The sequence below is a fragment of the Astatotilapia calliptera genome, chromosome 2 (assembly GCF_900246225.1).
Source record: "Astatotilapia calliptera chromosome 2, fAstCal1.2, whole genome shotgun sequence".
In the NCBI taxonomy this organism is placed as follows: Eukaryota; Metazoa; Chordata; class Actinopteri; order Cichliformes; family Cichlidae; genus Astatotilapia; species Astatotilapia calliptera.
In genome coordinates, this window is record NC_039303.1 from 33370741 (window position 1) to 33392353 (window position 21613).

The 21613-nt window shown below is 41.7% G+C and overlaps 1 protein-coding gene and 1 non-coding gene across 2 annotated transcripts; one reads left to right on the forward strand and one right to left on the reverse strand.

Moving 5' to 3' along the window:
* Nucleotides 1–685: 685 nt before the first annotated feature.
* Nucleotides 686–20228, forward strand: efemp2a (EGF containing fibulin extracellular matrix protein 2a). The gene is made up of 11 exons (XM_026144212.1): nt 686–882; nt 13044–13273; nt 13899–13947; nt 14036–14224; nt 14705–14827; nt 15289–15405; nt 16232–16351; nt 16460–16579; nt 16737–16863; nt 17365–17560; nt 18312–20228. The coding sequence occupies exons 2-11, from the start codon at nt 13172–13174 to the stop codon at nt 18483–18485; spliced, it is 1317 nt and encodes a 438-aa protein (XP_025999997.1). The 5' UTR covers nt 686–882; nt 13044–13171; the 3' UTR covers nt 18486–20228.
* trnak-cuu (transfer RNA lysine (anticodon CUU)) lies at nt 20165–20237 on the reverse strand. The gene has a single exon. It is a non-coding gene; the product is annotated as a tRNA-Lys (tRNA).
* Nucleotides 20238–21613: the final 1376 nt, after the last annotated feature.

Here is a 21613-nt window from a genome sequence, read left to right on the forward strand (position 1 = left end):
TTGGTGCGTGGGTCAAGACTCATGATACTTCTTTATTTTTTTGTCTTTTGTCCCAGAAAGCACCGCTGGTTTATTCTGTAAAATAAAAATTTTCCAAACACGTACACACACACACACACACACACACACACACACACACACACACACACACACACACACACACACAGACTGTCGCTCTCTTCCACTCTCTAATTTTTGTCCACATTCCATTAACTTCCCTCTCTCTCTGGCTATAAATATCCCTGCATGTCAGATTGGACGAGAGCGAGGGCTTTAGTGGCTTTATGGAAAAGAAAAAAGGGGAGTGAGAGATGGGGGAGGTAAGTATAGATAGATGGGGGGTAAATGGGAATAGGGAGGGTAGAATGGGTGGGAGAGCTTCGGGATTTTGCGGGGGTTTGGTTTAAATGAAACCAGGTGTGTTGTGGGACCAGTGAGAGGGTGAAAAGATGTGGGGGCATGTGCGTGTGTGAATCTGCGAGTTGTGCCTGCGATTTGGACGGGTTTGGAATTTCGGTATTTGGGCCGCAGACCAGGAATTTGCATCCTGGGGGGTCAGGGAGAGGGGGTTTGGGGAGTGGAGGATGGCAGTGCAGGGGGCCAGAGGGGGGGTAAGGGGGCTGTTCCTCTCCTCCCTTTCTCGCTCTCTCTCGCCTCTGCCTGTCTTGCTCGCTCCCTCTCTCTCCCTCTCTCTTTCTCTCTCCCTCCCTTTCCATGTGCTCAGCTGCTCCAGCTGTCGGTCTCCCCACTCACTCTCTCTCTCAGGGTCATACAGGCAGGAGTTTAAGGGACCACTTCTGTACGCCAACTCGGCTGGGACGACCGCAGCCGGCAGGAGGGACACACTGGTCAGACGGAGACTGAGAGACAGAAGATTCCTCTGTGAGTTTTCCTGTGCTTCTTTAGCCTCTTACACATATCAAAGAATGGCTGTTTGTTAAAGAGAGACTTGCTGGATGACTTACTACGTTTTGCGAGCATTTTAGGGAGAAGTAAGGGAGGTGAGATGTACCTCTTACCCACTTTTTCTTGTACAGGCCATACACGTCACACTTGCACCACTGCCCTGCTCTCTGCTCTGCTCTCCCAGCTGCACTTGGCTCCTTATGAGAGCCAAGATAACGTGGCTAACTGTGTCTGAGTAGTTTACTTCTTGGCTCTGACTGTAATATGGGGTTAGACAGGAAGAGAGGCAGTGAGTCACAGGGCACATGTTATCGTACTGTAATATTGCAAAATCCTTCCGCCTCATCCCTCTTGTACAACTTTCAACGTCAGTGTCACAAGATCAGTTTAGTCTCTAGGTGGGGGAAGTTCAAAATCTGAAACACAAACAGGTGTCAACATGTAGACGAGTTCTCTAAACCTGGATGACCTCACAGTGCACAACTGCTGTTTCACTTTTTGTGTAATCAATTTCCTGCAGGTAAAAGCAGATGTTTCCACTTTAAGGTGGGGATTAGAAAAAGCAAGCATGTCAAAGTTTTCTGAACTCTAACACAAAAGCATCACATGTTAGAGTTCAGGAGGAACATGTTTTACCTTGTGAGTGAGTTTCTCCGACAGGGCGTTATTTCTGTCCTTACCTGTGGAGCTTCCCGGAACAGAAGTCAGGCCGAGTGTGAGATGGAGACTCCCTGATTGTGGAAATGCAGGTTCACTGCCACAAATGTAACTGAGCACAGCTGGTGGAGCGCGCTGGGTCACCGTGTTCTCAGGCTGCTCCACGCACAGTGTTAAGATTCAATATTGAGGAAGGGTACAAGAGGTGATCGAAGAATAACCACACCGATCCGGCCGGGTGAAGTCAAACGATGATTTTAATGAATACACGCGTGGGAAGACACTCTGTACGCAGACAGCCAGTAGTCTTCGACTTAATCAAAGCATGAACAGATATTTTATAGCATCAGGGTTTGTTTACTGACGCCCCTTCATACGTCACAGACACATTTTATACATAGATCAGATCAACATCATCATGACTTTTCACCCAGAAAATCATCTCCTATTTTCATGGCTTGGTACTTTCCGTTCTTATCTTAAAATGAATTGTTCCTCTTTCTTGTCGAGACAACAAGAAACGGTTCCTCTTTTACCGAGACAATTTTGTAGTTACAGCCAAACATAACTAACCTCTTCCTCTAAATAAATCTAATTTAAAGTGTGTGTGTGTGTGTGTGTTGACCTCACATGCTCTTTCTCAATTCACCTGTTGCACTTCTGACCTTTTACCAGACCAGAAGCTCACTGAGACTATGTGTATGTCTTCTACTAAATAAATGTTTTAATCAAGAACCTCTACTAAAACCTTAATATAAAATGATAAAGCTATCTGTTACATTGTTAAAGCCTCGTCTTAGCCTGCGGCTCAAAATAACTTCCTGCTTCTTTCTGCATACAACTTCCTGTCAGCCTGCAACTCAGTCTTTCTGAAAGAGACACTGTCTAAACCTTGGAATGCAATATCCATGCTGCAAATTATATTATTAATGCAATAACAATTATTTAACAATAGCAGTAAAATAATTTCCCTCCTCGACACTCCCCCTTTTGACCTCTGAAAACCAGAGGTCACAATACATTGTGTCCTCACGCAGACCCTTCTCTGGTGGTCTCGAACCTCGAGATCTCCAGGATCCTCGCCCCTCCTGTGGTCGCCGAGATCAGTCTTCTGCAAAGGAAACAAAACACCTTTTCTTGCATCTCCCTAACTTATCCTATCTGGGACTCTTTAATTAAAAGCATGATCCTAATTATGCTCTTAACTTATTGACTTGTATTTATGTATACTCTTCAACGTTACTCATCACTTTAAACTCTTTGAGCCCTGCTTTCACGTCCAGTTGCTCGCTCTATTTTCCCTTATCTGATCATCAACATCCTGTGCACAAATTGTCGCTGCTGCAAGTTAATCTACTCCAAAAGAAAACAACCACTTTAATCAATTAAGTTCAAGCATATAAGCAATTACTCCTGTATACATTTCATCATAGCTAAATGCTGCCTTGAAACAACTCCTATGTGTTAACACTAACTTCATTTTAAAACCTCACATTTCCTATGTTATCACCTGTTTCGGTATAGCCTTTTTATTTCATTTTGCTCCTTTTAATGTAACAATACCTCCTAATTCTAGTTTATCAGACTTAACCAAAATATATGCTTTCCTTCCTCTTTGGTCCTTCTTTAAGTTCAGTTAAAAGCTAAATGAATTTAAGGCCTTTTGCCTGGAATCAATACTGTCATGTGTGTTTCTTAACTCTGTGTCTGTAAGCGTGTGCAATCCTTCATGAACTCATATTATCCTCACAGTAGATTGGCTAATCATAGCGCTAGCCAAAGGCTCGTGACCCTCCAGAGACAAATTTGAGCCACAACTCCTTTAAAAGCACAAAATGCAATATGTATAAAAATCATTTCTATTTATAAGCTCCCCCTTTTATCCTAAAAATACCTCCTATGTAATATCTGTATGTGTAAGCCTACATTATAACCACTTCTTCTAAAGATCAAAAAATCAAACCTGTTCTACCCCTTCAACCCTCACTAATTTTCCCTCTAAGATTTATTCACAACTTTGAAAAACCGGCATTGTATCTTCTAAACAGGATTCATGGTCCTGGGCCATGTTGGCCCAGTATTCTTGGTTCCTTGTATTTTCGCTCCTTATTTAGGCCAGGTTTTCTGAGGTGTCCTATTGTGGTGTTCCCTAAGTGTTTTTCCTTTGTGACTCTTACCCCCTTGTGCCCCTCTGTCTATTTATGAGCTCTCGTCTCTCTTTGTGTTTATTCCATGTTTCCCCCAGCCTGTTATGTCTGTGTTCTCCCCGTACTTTTTCTCCTCCTGTCTGAACCTCTGTGTACTTCCTGTTTTACTTTGACAGTCTCTCGTCAGTATGCGTAATGTTGTGTTCACTCCTGCCCTGTCTCGTTATGTTTATCAGTGTCACCTGTGTTCCCCACCTGTGCGTAATCTCCCTGTGTTCTCTGTGTGTATTTCCCCGGACCTCCCTGCATCCTCGTTTCTGGTTTGTGTTATTAGCTTACCCAGTTTTCCGGTTTCTTGTTTTTCCACCAGTGCTGTTTTGTGCCCACCGTTGTAAATAAATATTCACCTGCACCAGAGCTGCCGCCTTTTGGGTCCTTTTCTACAACTCCACACGGCTTGCCTCGCAAACCGTGACAAGTTCACTTTTAATCCTTTAACCTTAACTTAAAAATAACAGTTTCAGTTTTACCATATCCAAATGATCAAAAACCCAAAAGTTCCTAAAATGATCCTAAATTATTAAACAATTAAATTATTAAACCCTAAACCCCCCTTTATCTTGATACATTTCATGTGTCAAGATACTATACAAAACTTAAAAATGCTCAGTTTCCCCACTCATGATCCAATCTATGTCATAAAAATAAACTTAAAACAGAACAGTTATCAGTCATGTGCTTCTTCAAACAATGATAACTGAGTTACATCAAAAAATATTTCCCCTTTAGCATTTGGCATTCTCCCAACAATATACTATAATCCCATAATCTAACCCCAGTCAACAAAACAAAAATTTTTCTGGTAAAAGCAAATTGTTTATCCACATTTATTCATCCTCACCTTCATCCAGTCACACATTCACTCACATGCAGTCACACCATGTATTTGCTGATAGTGGAGCCTCCCGCATGATCAGATACTCCACCCTCAGCAAAATGAGCTCCGTCATTTTTTATTTTCCATAGGAAAATATTTCTTTATACTTTTGGACTGGATTGACTCGCATAAAATCCTTTTTACAGGGACTTACGACCTTGATCAGTCCCCACAGGTAGCTCTCCTCAGCCAATTGTAATCTGGAAAGCCCCCTTATATTTGCTCCTCCCGAGAACTTTCAGCGCCGTTATTCACTGTTGCAGGCCTGCTTAAAACAGAAATGAAAAAAAAATAGAGCTGATTGTTAGCTCATAAAAACAAAACAAAATCACCTGACAGGTTTTCTTTAAGTGCACTGTTACAAAATAATGGGCCCAATTTAGACATGTCCATGTTTCCTAAAACTCCCTCTATTAAAAACAAAAATAACAACAACAACCTACCTGACAGAATCAACCCATCACCACAACAACCTTAAACACACAAATCTTGCCACCACATAATTTCACCTCCTCAATACACCAAAAGTCTCATTAAAACCACACAATTTGCAAACAAAAATCACCCCCTTATACTCTTAAATTCAGCATAAGACCCCTTACGACATCATATAATCACTAAACTATAAATTCCCTACCCCAATCTGCACTTCTCGTCTCTGCTATGCTTCCTCTTCCTGAAAGTCACAGTCACACACACACTCAGGAAGTTCTTTCGTCACCACACACTCCAGCTAATTTGCATACTGAATCATCTCTCAAGAAGCTGTAACAACAGAAACATATGTTTAAACATTCCCAACTCATTAAATCATTTTATTTCTTCCAACAGTGATCACTAGTGTTGATCACTCAGTACGAGAGCACTCCTAAGTCACTCTTTTTTAAAACTACTTTAATCCCTTTTTCGTTTTCATAACTCCCTTTGTCATATGGCTTATTCTATTCCTCAATTACAAACTCAAATGTATTTTATTAAACATTCACACCCTTGTATCATTCATACAAAATAGCAAGCTGTTCTTCATTGCCTATGTTTGTGTTCTTAGCTAGGTTTAATCAGTGTCTATGCATTAAACTCCATGAGCTTGTCTTGTCTTGTCTTTATAAGTTTAATGCATTTTCTGTTTGTGTGTGTGAATTTGCATATGGTGCTTTTACAGTGTGTCAGACTCCTTCATAATTTTGCCTTTAAACAGTCAATTTTCTCCTCCCCAAATTTACTAACCCAAATTCTGATTTCCTACCTTAAATAGCAGCATTCCTTGTCCTCAGCCAGAAGGTAGGGCTCCACTTGCCACTTTCCACCTCCACCCTAGCCCAGCGGTCTTACCCGTCAGGTCCGAGAGTATTCGTGACTGTGCCTGCCTTAGGTTGTCCCAGGGTTTCGAGGTGGGATCTTACCCGTCATGGGCTATCCAGCCTTCCATACTCGCCTGATACGGGGCCCAAGTGGGCAGGGGAGGGAACACACTGGCTCTGGGAATTAAAGGAATGTAAGCTGCTTCCTTCATTGCATCTTATGTTAAACTATCTCTATAATAAGCTATCTCAATTCTGACTCCTTCCTAGAATAATTTCACATATGGCACTTTGTGTATGTGTGTTTTCTATTCATTAATGTAATTGTCAGTTATTTTCTCTCCCGGTCAGGGAACCACATTATTTTCTCTCTTCATTTTATTTTCTTTTGTTTGTTTGTGACGTTCTACTTTAGTTCTACTAAACCTTGATGTAAAAAACAATACTCCCTTATTTCACGCACACACTCTGCATTTTGCCTACGCACACACTTCTCTCTCAGACTTCCCCTGTTCACACATCACCTTATATGAGCATGCAAACTTCCTGTCACCCACACCATTTCCTGTTACACACACACCGCCCGCAGCTGCTCAGAGCAGCTCAAACTGCTTTGCTGTTTCTCCAGGCTAATCAAACTTATTTTGTATTTACAATCTACAAACCCTCTGTAATTCTACTAACTTTTGACCTAAAATGTAGCATCATTCACACAATGATTTCATAATCCTCTCACACACACCTTTTAAATAAACTAAACTCTTATAACATCACTCATGCCTCTCTCAAATTAAAAACACTTTCAAAGTTTAAAACGTCCTACTTTACATCACCCAAGAAATACCTCTCACACCTTTATTCATCATGTCAAAGCTTCTAGTCACCGCATTCACACTTAAACTGTGACTAGAGTTGAAGAATATAACTCAAAACACAATTTCCTAAGAGTATTTTAGACATGCTTGTCATAATCAAAAAAGCAAGTAAAAAACAAACAAACAAAAAATTGAAACCTCCATTAATTCTCACCGCACACACAAGAAATTGAAAAAATAAAACCCACCAGCAACTAATGCTGGAGAAAAGTTACTACTGAAAGTGATGTGTTAGTCTTAAGTATATACAGTGCACTCAATATATTTATATATCTACATCCAAACTCAGTCAGTTACTATGCATCCCCTACGGCAACTCAAAACTTTATTTATAGTCCTTTGCTAAACATAAATGGCATTTTAAACACACACTCTACACTGTTTGCAGCAGTATTTGTAAAACCAACTGTGGCTTAAACAGTTCACTGCTTACTCATTTGCATTTTCACTCACACACACCGTCTAAAAATAGCAGCAGCATTGCCTCAGACTCCTTTCACACAGAGATCTCTTATTACAAAGACGTCTTATATTTACAACTACTGTCAGATCTGTCAGCTTTAGCGCCTAACCAATTTCGACAAATTTAAAATAACCGCCCACCAATTAACCAGTATCAAGACTTTAACTGTTTCTGGCCTCATTTCTAAAATCCCTAACTCAATTTAAAAGCGTCAACCAACCCAAACTTTTTTGAAGTTTTAGGTTAAAGTTACACGCCCGAAGTCCACTTCTGCTGGCCAAAAAAGCGCAGATACCGTTGCAAACGGTAAGGAGATTCTAACTCCTAGTTATTCTGGAGTGCCCCAAACTCCACAGTGACCAACTGACTATCCCTCTTCGAGGACAATGTCTAAGCGTCCTTGACATTGGCAAGCGTTACCTCTGAGCACTGCGCTTCCTAGCAGACTCGAACTGCCGTTCTAGAATAATTTATAATACTTTGAAACAACAATCAACACCCGAAACAAGTGTATAACTGAGGCAGGTGCAACCTAGTGGCCAATTTGACCGCTCAGGTCCACTCTTATGACCAAATTTGGACTCTAACCAACACAATAACCAATTCCCTACCAACTACTTGAGACTCTAACTCAATTTCTTTGGGACTTCAACCCATTATTTAAACTTTTCTTATCAGACTCTTAACTACTTTCATTTCTTCTTAGCAGAACTCTAACTGCTTCAACTCATGAGATTTTCATCAAAATCAAAACAGACATCCACCAGTAACTTCAGTGAGTAGACTTAAATTTTATCATGTCCAATTTGGCACACTTTGGAAATAATTCAACAGGTAGTGCCTTACCTTTTGGATAAGCCGGCTTATGCCCACTCACTTAGACCACTGGAATTCATGTCTGCCCGTCAGACCACCTAAGACCCCGGATTTCTCCGTCCAAACCTCCAACTCTCCTTCCCCAATAACCGGACGAAGCCCCCAAATGTTAAGATTCAATATTGAGGAAGGGTACAAGAGGTGATCGAAGAATAACCACACCGATCCGGCCGGGTGAAGTCAAACGATGATTTTAATGAATACACGCGTGGGAAGACACTCTGTACGCAGACAGCCAGTAGTCTTCGACTTAATCAAAGCATGAACAGATATTTTATAGCATCAGGGTTTGTTTACTGACGCCCCTTCATACGTCACAGACACATTTTATACATAGATCAGATCAACATCATCATGACTTTTCACCCAGAAAATCATCTCCTATTTTCATGGCTTGGTACTTTCCGTTCTTATCTTAAAATGAATTGTTCCTCTTTCTTGTCGAGACAACAAGAAACGGTTCCTCTTTTACCGAGACAATTTTGTAGTTACAGCCAAACATAACTAACCTCTTCCTCTAAATAAATCTAATTTAAAGTGTGTGTGTGTGTGTGTGTTGACCTCACATGCTCTTTCTCAATTCACCTGTTGCACTTCTGACCTTTTACCAGACCAGAAGCTCACTGAGACTATGTGTATGTCTTCTACTAAATAAATGTTTTAATCAAGAACCTCTACTAAAACCTTAATATAAAATGATAAAGCTATCTGTTACATTGTTAAAGCCTCGTCTTAGCCTGCGGCTCAAAATAACTTCCTGCTTCTTTCTGCATACAACTTCCTGTCAGCCTGCAACTCAGTCTTTCTGAAAGAGACACTGTCTAAACCTTGGAATGCAATATCCATGCTGCAAATTATATTATTAATGCAATAACAATTATTTAACAATAGCAGTAAAATAATTTCCCTCCTCGACAACAGCCAAGCACATCAACGCAAACTTTGTGTATACACTACAACAAGTGACCATCCTGGAGTCTAAACTCTGTGTGTGTGTGTTCCAGCTGTTGGTCTTTTTTTGGTTTCCATGTGGTCACTGATATAAGCCGCCTGACATTTTGCTTGTTAAGCTGTTCTGAATGTGTGAATTTAAAAATGGGTCACCTGGCAGTCCTGAAGCTGAGCCAAGTTCCAAATACTTCATTAAGTATCGATGATTTGTATTTTTTATTTTTGTGGGCTAGTAAATGGTAGACTTGTATAAAAAAGAAGCCCACCACAAGTTCCCAGAGTCCAAGATGTCGTTTTCAGATGTCTCATTTTGCCCCACTAATAATCAAACCCTGCTGCATATTTGGGTTACTTTCGTATTGACAGAAAAAGCAGGGGAAACTGCATATTTGTGTAGTTGCTTTCACTGTTTTGCTGGAAAACGAGTCATGAAAATTCTTCCTGATTCATTTTCTATGGATTGACTCATCAGTTATTCAAATCATGTATTTTCCCTGTCAGTGGTGGTCGAATGCAGACAATGAAGTTCTGTATCAGAGCCGCATTCTCTGACATCCTCCTACACATCCTCCAAAGGGATGGGAGGTTAGGGAAGAGTGGCTGGAGGTCTGGCACCAGCTGTCCTCTTATGTGAACTGTGGGGGGTTTCCCAGAACCCGATACTCTGGGAACCACTGTAGTGGCAGGGCATCCCAGCTGAGAACTGGTGCCCACATCCTTGCCACGGGCATTCCAGAGATCTGCCGCCACTTGATCTCCAGCAGCAGGAGGGAAACACCCATGCATCCTTGCTGCCCACACTCAGTAGCCAGTGAGTGACTGGACCCCAGTCTGATGGTCAGTTTGTTTTTGGGTGGTTTCGGGTCAAATTCTTGCTGGTTGTAAGTCACTGTTAGGCCAATTCAGAGAGATCACGCACTGCGGCTGTCTGATTGCGCGGTGGTATGCGCTACCGTCTGAGCTTACAGTGTGAGAGCATATTTTTCTGCTTTTCACCACTCAAAGGTCACGGTGATGTCATTCCTCGAGTATTTCGGGGTGTCCAAGTCACCCTGCGGCCTTCTGTTTGTCTCAGCCTGAAATAAAACAATAAGCAATGCCTGCAAATGTGGCCTCGGGAGTTTATATCAGAGCGTGAGTGTATGCACGTAGACAGGCAGTGATTATGACCTTCCTCCCTGTATTTTAACTGGCGCTCACTCACTTTGCAAACAAGACTTGCTTAGGATTTTTTTATTACTTCAATTTGTCTGTTTTTTTCCCCGTGTCTTTTTGGTCTGGCGGAGATGGAACGGGCAACTTGTTTATGTTTAGGCTCAGCTTAAACACTTATAGCTTCTTTCAGGAACATTAACTGAAGGATGGTTGTGTCATTGCTGCCAGAGAGGCCCAATCCATCACTAATGAACCATGCAATATATATTTACCTTAGAAATACACTACATGGTACAGAACAATGTATTAAAGTAAAAATAGTAATATCAAAAAATATTCTACTATAGGAAAAAATCTTGCAAGAGGTGTGGGTAAAAGACCCCTGTGCATACAGTACTAAGACATCAAAGATAGGGCTCTTAAATAGTGGCCACAGAGACCCTTATATTTTGATAATATATTATAAACATTTAGTCTAAAGCATACTGGAAGTTGATTTAAAGAGGCTAATATGGCAGTTAAATGGTCATGGCTTTTAGTTCTTTACATTCTCATGTTGATTAATAGTGTTTTGGTTAATTTGTTCTACAATAATCCAGGCAGATAAAATAAAAGTGTTTATAATGGACTGATTTATGGTTTGTATATTGTCTATTTTTACTGAACAACAAAAAAGCCAGTTGAATTACTTAATCTAAAAGTAACCAAGATTTATGTTTTACATACATCCAGGCAGGGTACACCATAGACAGGTACTGAAGTTGCTGCAGGGCAAATATATTTTAGATTTTAAATCTATATCAGAAAATAGCCATAGTAACTGAAGCTTTAAAATAAATGTAGTAAATGTTGTGCAGATCTTTTTACCCTGCACTGGTCCATTGGTTTGATTGAACCCTGTAACCCTGTTTAATTGCACGAACCTGAAGTAGTCATCATCTATCAGTCTCTCGCATCATTCTGGAGGTAATCTGTCCAACTCTTCTTTCATTCATGCACGGCTCTCTGTTTGATTGTCAAACAGTTTTTCACAGTAATGCATAAAGACTATTAAAGGCCCACCACAGGATTTCAGTCATGTATGAATGGCCCAGCGATTATTTTCTTTTTCAGCCATTGTGTTGAAGATGTGCTGCTTTGCTTGATTTCATTGTCCTCTCCCATGATCCAGTTTCAGCCCAGCTCTAGCGGGCAGACTGCCTTACATCTGACTGTGGAATAACTTGGTATACAGGGGAATTCATGGTCCACTCAGTGACTGCAGGGTGCCCAAGTCCAAATAATTACCCCTCCACCACAGTGAGAGACAGTTACTATATGAGGCATTTGTGCTGATATTCTGTCTTTGGCCAAACATCTCCACTTTGGGCTGACCTGTCCAAAGGACATTATTCCAGAAATCTTGTGGTTTGTTCAAAAGCAACAAACTTAAGCTACAAAGCTACAAACATAAGCTACAAACTTTTTTTTTATTTCCCTTCCAAACAAGCCATACTTGTTCAGTCTTTTTCTTACTGGACTGCCATGAACTTTAACATTTAACTGAAGCCTGAAAATTTTAAGTTTCTGTGACCATTGCACAGATTGAATTTGCTTGTCAAACCGGGTTAATACACCTAAACGCTTCAGACCAGCAAACTGCCAAAACATCTGCTTTTATAGAGGTGGTCACAGCTGCTCATGATCACCTAATTCAGTCCATTTCATTATCAGCTCCTGGTTGCTACTTAAACTTTTAATTCTGATAGAAGCAGTAAAGGTGTTTTATAAAGTTCCATGAAAGCTTTCACAGAGCTTTAAATATTTCTTAAATAATAAAAGTGTGATTGCACATACTTTTTAAAAGATGTTCAGTTGCTTTCTCTGCACAGCTTTGCATATAAACCGAAACAAGCTCACTTAGACGTATGACGACATGACATGTCCTATAATCCATAAAAATCCATAACGTTTTATAAGCAATGTTTTTGTTAAATAAAGATTCATTTACTGAGTACAAATGTTCCCTGTGAAATGCAGTTTAGCTGAAAGTGGCATAAAATTGGAAGTTACGCAAGTAAAGAACCAGAAATTCTACTTAAGTGGAGCATTTAATGTGTTTGGTTATTTTGGCAAAGACAGATTCCCCCGTCCGTTAAACAAGCATGACTCTGATTCTACATAAAATAAGTTTGGTAGGTGCAAACTAATGTAATCTGTGAGAGTGAAACAGCTGAGCAGGAGAGGCTTCTGTAAAAAAAAAAATTGATGTTTTGGCCTGGATTGATGCGGGCCCACCGATGCAGCGCTGATACACTGTAAACCGAACCTCTGGAGGCAGCGCTCACCAGGACTGTCACCCTGCCGGCTGCCAGCATGCAGACATAGAGAGCTTTCTGTGAGCAGCTAATATGAAAGTATTTCTGGGATGTTGACTTTGTTATTTTCAGCAAAAAGTTGGAGGACGTCACAGTGTTTATGTTCTTACCTGGCACAGTGATTCACTCCATTTATTCTCGCTGCGATCAAGGGGGAACTGTTTGGTTGTCAAACGGTGAACCGAGTCCAAGAAACGAACTGTTTGCATTCTGACTGACTTCTTAAAACTTGGCTCTGGTGCCTTTGCTTCCAGTTGATTTATCCATCTCAGCTGTGGGAACAGCTAACAGCACAGGAGAGTTTTGAGACAGAATCAAACCGTTTTTGTGATTTTTGAGTTTCGAATCTTGTCTTTTGATGTTTTTTTTTCTTTCCCCCCCACTCCTTCTTTCCCTCTGTCTCTCTCCGTGAACACAGATACCACTGCTCTGCACATCACAAAGGCTCGTCTTCAGGGCACCGCTACCTGCCTGATTGTTGTGTGTGTGCGCTTGTGTGCATGCTCCAGTCCGATCTCCCAATCTCCCATCAAATAGTGCATTAGTATGCAGGGTATTTGTGTGCCAATCTTGTGTGTGTGCATATGTGTGACTGTGCTCCTCCGCAGTGCGATTTCACAGCCACGTTCAGAAAGTGACACCTACACGGTAAGGATGGATGAATCTCTCTCCCTCTCCTACTCCGTTCTTTTTTATTAGCATCTCTTTTCCACACCTGTCACTTCACATTACAGGTTTTGTGTTGAAATGCTGGCCTCCAATCCTCTCTCTGTTCTTTCTTTGTGCTCTTTCTCATTGCCTCATCATCTTCTTGTTCAAAGTTCCACATAAATGTTCCCTTCTCAGGACTTTACAGTGTTCATTGCTGGGGTTAAATTTGGTTTTAATACCATGTTTCTTCAGGCCTCTGGTTTCGCTTTCCATGCAGGTTACAGCAGCATTTTTCCCTTGAATGATAATGACCCTTTTTCCAAACAGTGGCCTTAAATACTTTTTTTTGTTTTTTAGGGTGACATTTTGCTTTAGGAAAGTAGTTTACATGTCACAAATCCTCTAACAGAAGCAGGCTTCTTGTCTTTTTGGCTTAGCAGAGGAAACAAGTTTCTCTATCCTCCCCTTTTTCTTTTCGTTTTAATTTTTTTACACGTCTCACTACTGGGAAATTTATTATGTATTATGAATACATTATGCAACTACTTGGCACAGGGGGGCTGTTCACATCTTTCTTTCCATCATTTTCTCACACACACACTGTGTCTGCTGCGTTTTACAGGAATGCACAGATGGGTATCATTGGGACCCTCAGACTGAGCACTGCAAAGGTAAGGCTATGTTGAATCAAGTAACACCTTGATTCTCCTCTTGCTTCTATAATCTTGCCTTGTGTTTTACATTTCAATCTCCCATCAGACATAAACGAGTGTGAGACCATTCCTGATGCCTGCAAGGGGGAAATGAAGTGCTTCAATCACTATGGAGGCTACCTGTGCCTTCCCCGCTCTGCGTCACTCATCCCTGCTCCAGAGCCTCCTATTACACCCGCTGAGCCCTTAAACCCATGCCCTCTAGGCTACGAGCCTCAGGGAAACAGCTGTGTGGGTGGGTGTCTGGTTTGTTGGTCTGGGGGTTGGAGGTGGACAGGTGGCCGCAGGATCAGCGATTGTTAAGCATGTTTGTGTGTGTGTGTGTGTGGTTGTGTAAACTCATTGTTGGCGGCCACAGATTGTGAGGGACAGGTGGCTGCAACAGGTGTTAGGACTGGAGGCAGCATGTGGGTGCAATCTGTGAGAGTGTGAGTGAGCATGAGTCCACGGGAGGCGGGCAGACAGTGCAGGAATTTGGAAGATTTCACACGAGGACAGCTGCTGTGTTTTAAGACTTGTAGCGAGAAAGTGGCCTGCATGACACAGCAAACATGACTCAACATGATGTTCTCAGCTGCTGGGTGCAAGTGAGGGGAACGTAGTGGCCAGTGGCATGTAACACTCACACTGTATATGTCAGTCATGCTGCATGATGGTGTGTTCGCTCACAATAACAGCGTTTTAAACGTTTGTATCACCGCACCCACAAACACAGACATCGATGAGTGCGAGAGACACGAGCACGACTGCCAACCCAGCCAGGAGTGCATCAACTCGGTGGGCGCCTTCACCTGCCAGTGTCCGGATGGATACCGGAAAGTCGGCACAGAGTGCGTTGGTGAGATATTTTGAATTTCACCTTTATTTGGTGTAATTAAGCTTAACTGGGCTATTATGCGTTTCTTTATTTTCTCTCCTATATACAATGGTGGATTTGAGTCTCAAATAATGAAGTCTGCATACATAAAAGTGTGAGCCAAGAAGTCAGACTTCAGACTGCTCTAAATGCCCAGTTTCCAACTGTTCTTTCTCTTCTTGTGGGAGCAAATGGCAGCTCAGCAAAGACCTCCTTATATGGAAATAAGGCGAGGCTTACAAGCACTCTGTTAACAGCCCATGGCCCTTTGAAACAGACAGAAATAAATAACAATTTGTTTGAACTGTGAATCATTCAAAGCTACAGAGTAAGAATATGAAGCTAGAAAAGAGCATCATAGCCCCCCCCCCCTCTGTGGCAATATGCCCAAAAATCTTTAGAAATTTAAATCTTGTTCTTAATAACTCTCGTTTGTCTCGCAGATATCGATGAGTGCAGGTACAGGTACTGCCAGCATCGCTGTGTCAACGTGCCCGGCTCCTTCTCTTGTCAGTGTGAACCAGGTTTCCAGCTGGCAGGAAACAATCGATCTTGCATTGGTGAGTTTTAAGAGTACAGCAGTGTGAGTAACAGTCCTGCATCTCTAATATTGACTAAAAAAACTCTGAAATAATAACAATTTAAAGTAAAAGTATGTTAGGTTAACATCGAGAATTGTAATAGTTGATGTGTAATGATGCCAGTTTTTTTGGATGTTTTTCTTGCAAATGTATACTGCTGCCTCCCTCTCTCAGTATCACTCCCCATTACTTCTTGTTAATGCTGTAGTTAATTTAAACTTCTTTATATTTGTTTGGTAGTTTAAGCTATTTTTTTTTAAAAATAATTAGCGCTTCAATAAAACAGTTAATTACATTAGTTGCATAGTTTTTGCCTAATAGTCCAATAAGTTGCCTATTCTGTAAAACAAAGGCTAAAAAAAACTTTCCAAATGCAAAATAGAAGCAAATGGCAATACTGAATTGCCCCCAAACTGTATGTGAGTACAGTTGTCACAGCTACTTTCAAAAGTATAATTGTTTATTGAGGCTTTGACCTCGGAAAAACTCAGCTGATCTCCTTCTTCTTCATCAAATCCATGTGAGTTAAATTTGATGGGATTTGGATTACATCATTATCTTATAACTCCACAACTGTCACTACATAATAAATCACGTTGTTCAAGTTTAATCGGTGCTTTGATTTCCAGAAGTTCATGACATCACCTTTTTCCACCAGATCCAGTCTTACGTTAAAAATAAAACTGGAAAACTGGATGTTCAACACACTGACATGAACACAGAGTTTGGGGTTTTTAACTTTATTAAAATCCTTTGATCCACAGCCTACAACAGACCTCAGATTCTCTGCTTTTCCTCTTTTCAGATGTGAATGAATGTGAGATGGGTGCCCCCTGCTCGCAGAGATGCTACAACACATACGGCACTTTCCTCTGTCGCTGTGATCAGGGCTATGAGCTCGGGCCCGATGGCTTTGAATGTAAAGGTAATGAAGGACAAAAGGAGCGACAGTGATAGTGCACGCTTATCCCTCTCAGTTTTTTTGCTACTTAGTGATCGACAATTAATAAAACCCAACCTTGTGAATTGTTAGACATCGATGAGTGCAGCTACTCCAGTTACCTGTGCCAGTACCAGTGTGTCAACGAACCAGGGAAGTTCTCGTGCGTGTGCCCAGAGGGATACCGACTGCTGGGCACCAGAATGTGTCAGGGTGAGTGCGCCCGCCTCCATTTCCTCCTGAAACTAACACCTTCCCCTCTGTGCTCTCAGAGTCACAAATGGTGCACTGAGTCAATGCCTATTCATCCTTGTTCTCGAGCCCCTGTCTGCTGTTCAGCGAAACATCACAAGCTGTTTGCTCGCTTTAGATATAAACGAATGTGAAACGGGAGAACACGAGTGCACGGAGACGCAGAACTGCGTGAACATCCACGGACGATACCAGTGTGTGGACAAGAACAGCTGCCAGGAACCTTACATCCAAGTGTCTGACAAGTGAGTGACACTTCGTGAAAGCTTCTGTGTGCGTACGCGAACACGCAACTCCACACACCTTTTCTCAATTACTCAAATATGTGCTGGCCATCGGCTCCGAGTATAATCAGCCCCTGTGCTGAGTTTGGCTCAAACTCTAAGATTACCCCAATTACTTTTTCCACGTACGAGTCCAGCTTTTCAACCTTTTCGTTTGAATGTGTTCCAATGCAATAAGAAAACCATTACATCTGTGAACAAGTGCTGGCTCAGGAACAGGTGTGGGTCACTATTAACATATCCCTGAAGATTTAGTAGTATAAGATGATTTTTAGAAAAACATGAAGGAAAAAAATGGCCACTGTTCAATATTTGTTTAGGTTTTAGCCCTTTGCTCTCAGTCATACTACTCCCTCCGTTGGCTCATTTTCTAACTGCTCATGATGTTTTCCTACTACTAACGCACAACTGTTCTCTTAACTGTAACTGTTTGCTCCTCTCTGTGTGCATTTGTACATCCAGCCGCTGCGTGTGCCCCGTCAACAACCCCGCCTGTCGAGAGCTGCCTTTCTCCATCGTGCACCGCTACATGAGCATCACCTCCGAGCGCTCCGTCCCCTCGGACATCTTCCAGATCCAGGCTACCAGCGTCTCTGCGAGGGCTTACAACACCTTCCGCATCCGCTCCGGTGATGAAAACGGAGACTTTTACATCAGGGTGAGGAGAGTGGGATCCTGTAATCACAACACCAGATGTCTTTAGGTCTAAATACTAACTTTAGACTGGTAATAACAATAATAATAATAATAACAATAACAGTTGCATCGCACTTCACAGTTTGAATAAAACCACACTTGAAAAATAAGTATACATGTTCCAGCATACAGACACAGAGGAAACATATGGTCTTATATTTATTCCCATATACACACTTTCATCCAGGACCAAAAATAATGGTTAAAGAAAACCTATCCTATAAAAATAAGTGTTTAAAACAAACCACTGAATCAGCTGACCTAAGAGCGTGAAACAGTTAAGACCCTGATCACATGATAGGAGAGGCTGACCTCAATAACTGAGTTATATACCCAGGAGCCTGGACATGTAGATTTTATATGCTATTAGTACAATTTTAACTTCTTAATGTGCCGCCTGTGTTCTACTTTCACCTCACTCGTCTAGTTTTCTAGCTCCTGTTTAGGGCAAAACGGACTCTATTACCATTTTTATTGGTACATGTACTTTGGTAAGCGCAGCCCAGTGTCAACCTGAGGAGAATTTTAATCAGCTGGAATAAATGAAAAACAACTGTGTGGATGTGCAGATTCTTGAAAAAAGAAAGAAGGAGCTCACCTCATATAGAGGTGATGAGACGTTTTAAAAGAAGACACTTTGACATGTGACAGTGAGAAGAGCACCAGTGTAAATGCCACTCTGCTTTAACACTCCATTATTTTGTCTTCCCCAGCAAATCAATAACATCAGTGCCATGCTGGTGCTGGCCCGTGCCGTGTCAGGGCCCAGAGAGTACACGTTGGACCTGGAGATGGTGTCCATTAACCCCCTGGTCAACTACCAGAACAACTATCAGACAAGCTCCGCCCTCAGACTCTCCATCTACGTCGGGCCGTACACCTTTTAAAGAAGAAGAGCTGGAGGGGACACGGAGAGCGAGACACAGACACAAACAAGGAGAAAGAAGCTGTAAAACACAAGTGGTGGATGCAGTTCAACCAGTCACTGTGATGTTAAACTAATAGCTTTTTATACTGTGTTGTCCACGGAGAGTGACAGTTTTCTGTCTGCCCTCACTATGTGTAAAAATATACATGCAGTACCGTATGCAAACACATTGTAGCAGCAATGTCTCACAGATAACCAGCAGCCTTAAAATAATTAGTCCTGTCAAAGTCATTCCCCATTTTCCTGTTATCATGTTTACGGTTATTCAGTCATTCGTGTAGAAAAGAGGTTTTTCTGCATTCATGGCGATAACGAATCTGTGTGACATATTTTCTGTCTGCCGTCAGGTGGAATGATTCACGCCGGGCGTCACCAGACTTATCCGTTTCACAGTTTACACCCTTATCTTCTTCTGTTTGTCACTTTATTCTTGTCAGCCCTGTTTCCTGTTGACAGACGTGATTCAGTAACCACTCACATCAGACCTCAGCACCCACGCTCCTCCTTCGCCCGCCGCTGTTCATTTCCCGATGAAATCTCCGCCACTGTTGTTCCTGAGTGTTGTACTTTGTTTTTTTTGTTTTTTTTTTTAATTTTTGTTTTTAAGATTTGAACCCAAATAAAACAATAAACCCTTTCAACCATGTGTCAAGAACTAAATACAGTTTCTTTAATTCAGGTCCCTGTGGAATTTCTAGCACGCTTAGCGAGCTGAAACAAGTACTCGGTTTACTGATAAATTAATTGGTGAGGATTCTTTTAACCTTTTATATATTATATAATGGATTATGTTTGGGTTTCAACTGCAAAATGGAGCGCCATAAAATTAAGGACTGGTCAGCAGATCCTAAGTATTAGAAAACCTAATATTTTCTGACAAGCATAGTGAAGCACTGGGAAATTTTTTTGTACTTCTTTATTGAACCCACACTATCCCGTTAATCCTGATCAATTAATTTTTTTCCCTTTAGGAAGAAAAGAAGAAAACAAAAAGTCTATTTAAGGTATAAACCTGACCATTGTGTCACTTGCTGGGTTGGTGGAAAAACCACTATTACCATTGAGGGTTTTCCATCCCTCAGTTTCAAGAAGCTGTAATGAGCCCGTTACTCGACAGACTGCCTGTCTACATCACATAATTCATACTTTTTTTTTTTTTATCAGCCGGAAACCCAAGTGATGTTTTTATTATTTCTTGTCTGGGTTCAACACAAAGACATATACTTTCTATTCAGTGATAAGAATCGGATTAATAAAATACATCCAACAACTTTTATGACCAAAATATGTACTATATCTTCTCTACAAATGACCAAATGATCTCACCCCTGCCTCTCTTTCTTTATCAACAGCCTGCTCTCTAATGCACTCTTCCGAAATCCTGCCCATCCTGTCTGCTCAAAATGAGAAACATTAAACGCTCAACTTAGAAAGTTCCTTTCGTTTTCGCCTCTACTTCTTTGGTGTACTATATCTATTGCTTCTTAAGCTCAGCCACCTTCGCTGCTCGTTTCATTTTCACAATGAGACCTGTTTTACTGTCGCCACATTCCTGTTGTGTTGAGGACACATTCGCTTTTCCAGGCTGTTAACTACTCTCACCATGTCAGTTGTGATTTGCATGGTTCAAAATGTGAACGCCCAACGTGGGGCTCGAACCCACGACCCTGAGATTAAGAGTCTCATGCTCTACCGACTGAGCTAGCCGGGCTTACAGAGAGATATACAGTTAGCCATTTTGGCTGTAGTAGCCTAACAAAAAGCTAGTTAGCCTAGCTGATAGACATATATTCAAAGCAGCCAAATACCTAAAGAATGCATCAATAACAATTAAGAGAAGTGAATAAAAAGAAAATTACCCGTTGCACAGAAGAAAGGACCTAGTCACAAAGACCACAACAGTTTTCTCTGCTATGCTGTGAACCCGTTTTTTCTGCCAACATGGTGAGAATGGACTCCTTGCTGCCACCCTCAAGTGGCCACTAGAGGAACTGCAGTTGTTTGTACTTAAACGCTTGGGAGTTTCTGCTTGCCATCAAACAAATGAGATGCTTCACTGGACTGACTGATTGGTATGCCTGCTTAACTGACCCTCCTCCTGTAAGTAGCAGTGCAGTGTCTACACAGGACCGTCTCCCGCACAGTGGGGAGTGTCTTCAAGCTGACATTTAATTGCACTTTCCCACAAACAAGGAGTCCGGAGCAGAGTTTTATAGCTGCGCTGCATCTGCCAGGTCTGATCATGGCTGAGCAGCTGACGTACTGCTTCATCTATATGACCTCTAGAGTTCATCCTCCCTCTTTTAGCCTTACAGATTCTTGCTAGTTGAGTCAGAAAGTTTTAGACATTGCTCTCTGACCTAATCCCTACTCCTACCTGAAGCAAAGACCAGCACTCCAAACCTGTCCCACTGTATCCCTCTGTCTGCCCCGTGACCCTTCACGGCAAAGGAAAAATTATGGTTTCATCTCACTTTGTATGTCAGGAACTATATGAGTGCAGGCAGGTCTACAGGGTCATCTCAAAAACTGCTGTTTTGCTGAGTTGGACCACGACAGCGAGAACAACTCACACAGTGTGCTCAAACGTCCCGGAACCACCTCCTCTTTACCTGCACCCACACACTCAGCACGAGCCTCCCAAGAAAGACGTGTACAGAATGTGCTCCTGTTTTCAACATCATGGCAGCTTTCAGCCAGCTCTCCAAAACAAACTCAGTAATGAAAGACAGAGAAACTGCTCTCCCTTTTTGTTACATTCATTAATGATACGGATATTCTCTATATCTACACAAAGAAGAGGCAGATGCATCTCATACGCGCCTCCTAACATCCTCAGGACCTCCAGCCTTGTTTTAGTCAAACACCATTGGAGCTCTGCTGCATCTGCTCCATTTTTACTGTCACAGCAACTTCACTGGAGCAGTAACTGATTCTCCTGACCCACAAAAAAGAAAAAAACTGAGGAAAAACAGACAGAGAGAGGGAGAAAAGGGAGCGAGAGAGGGGGAAGCCCTTATTTCACAGTCCACTGTTGTTTTCTCCGCCCAGTCCTACACACAAACACACTCACACACCGAAACACCA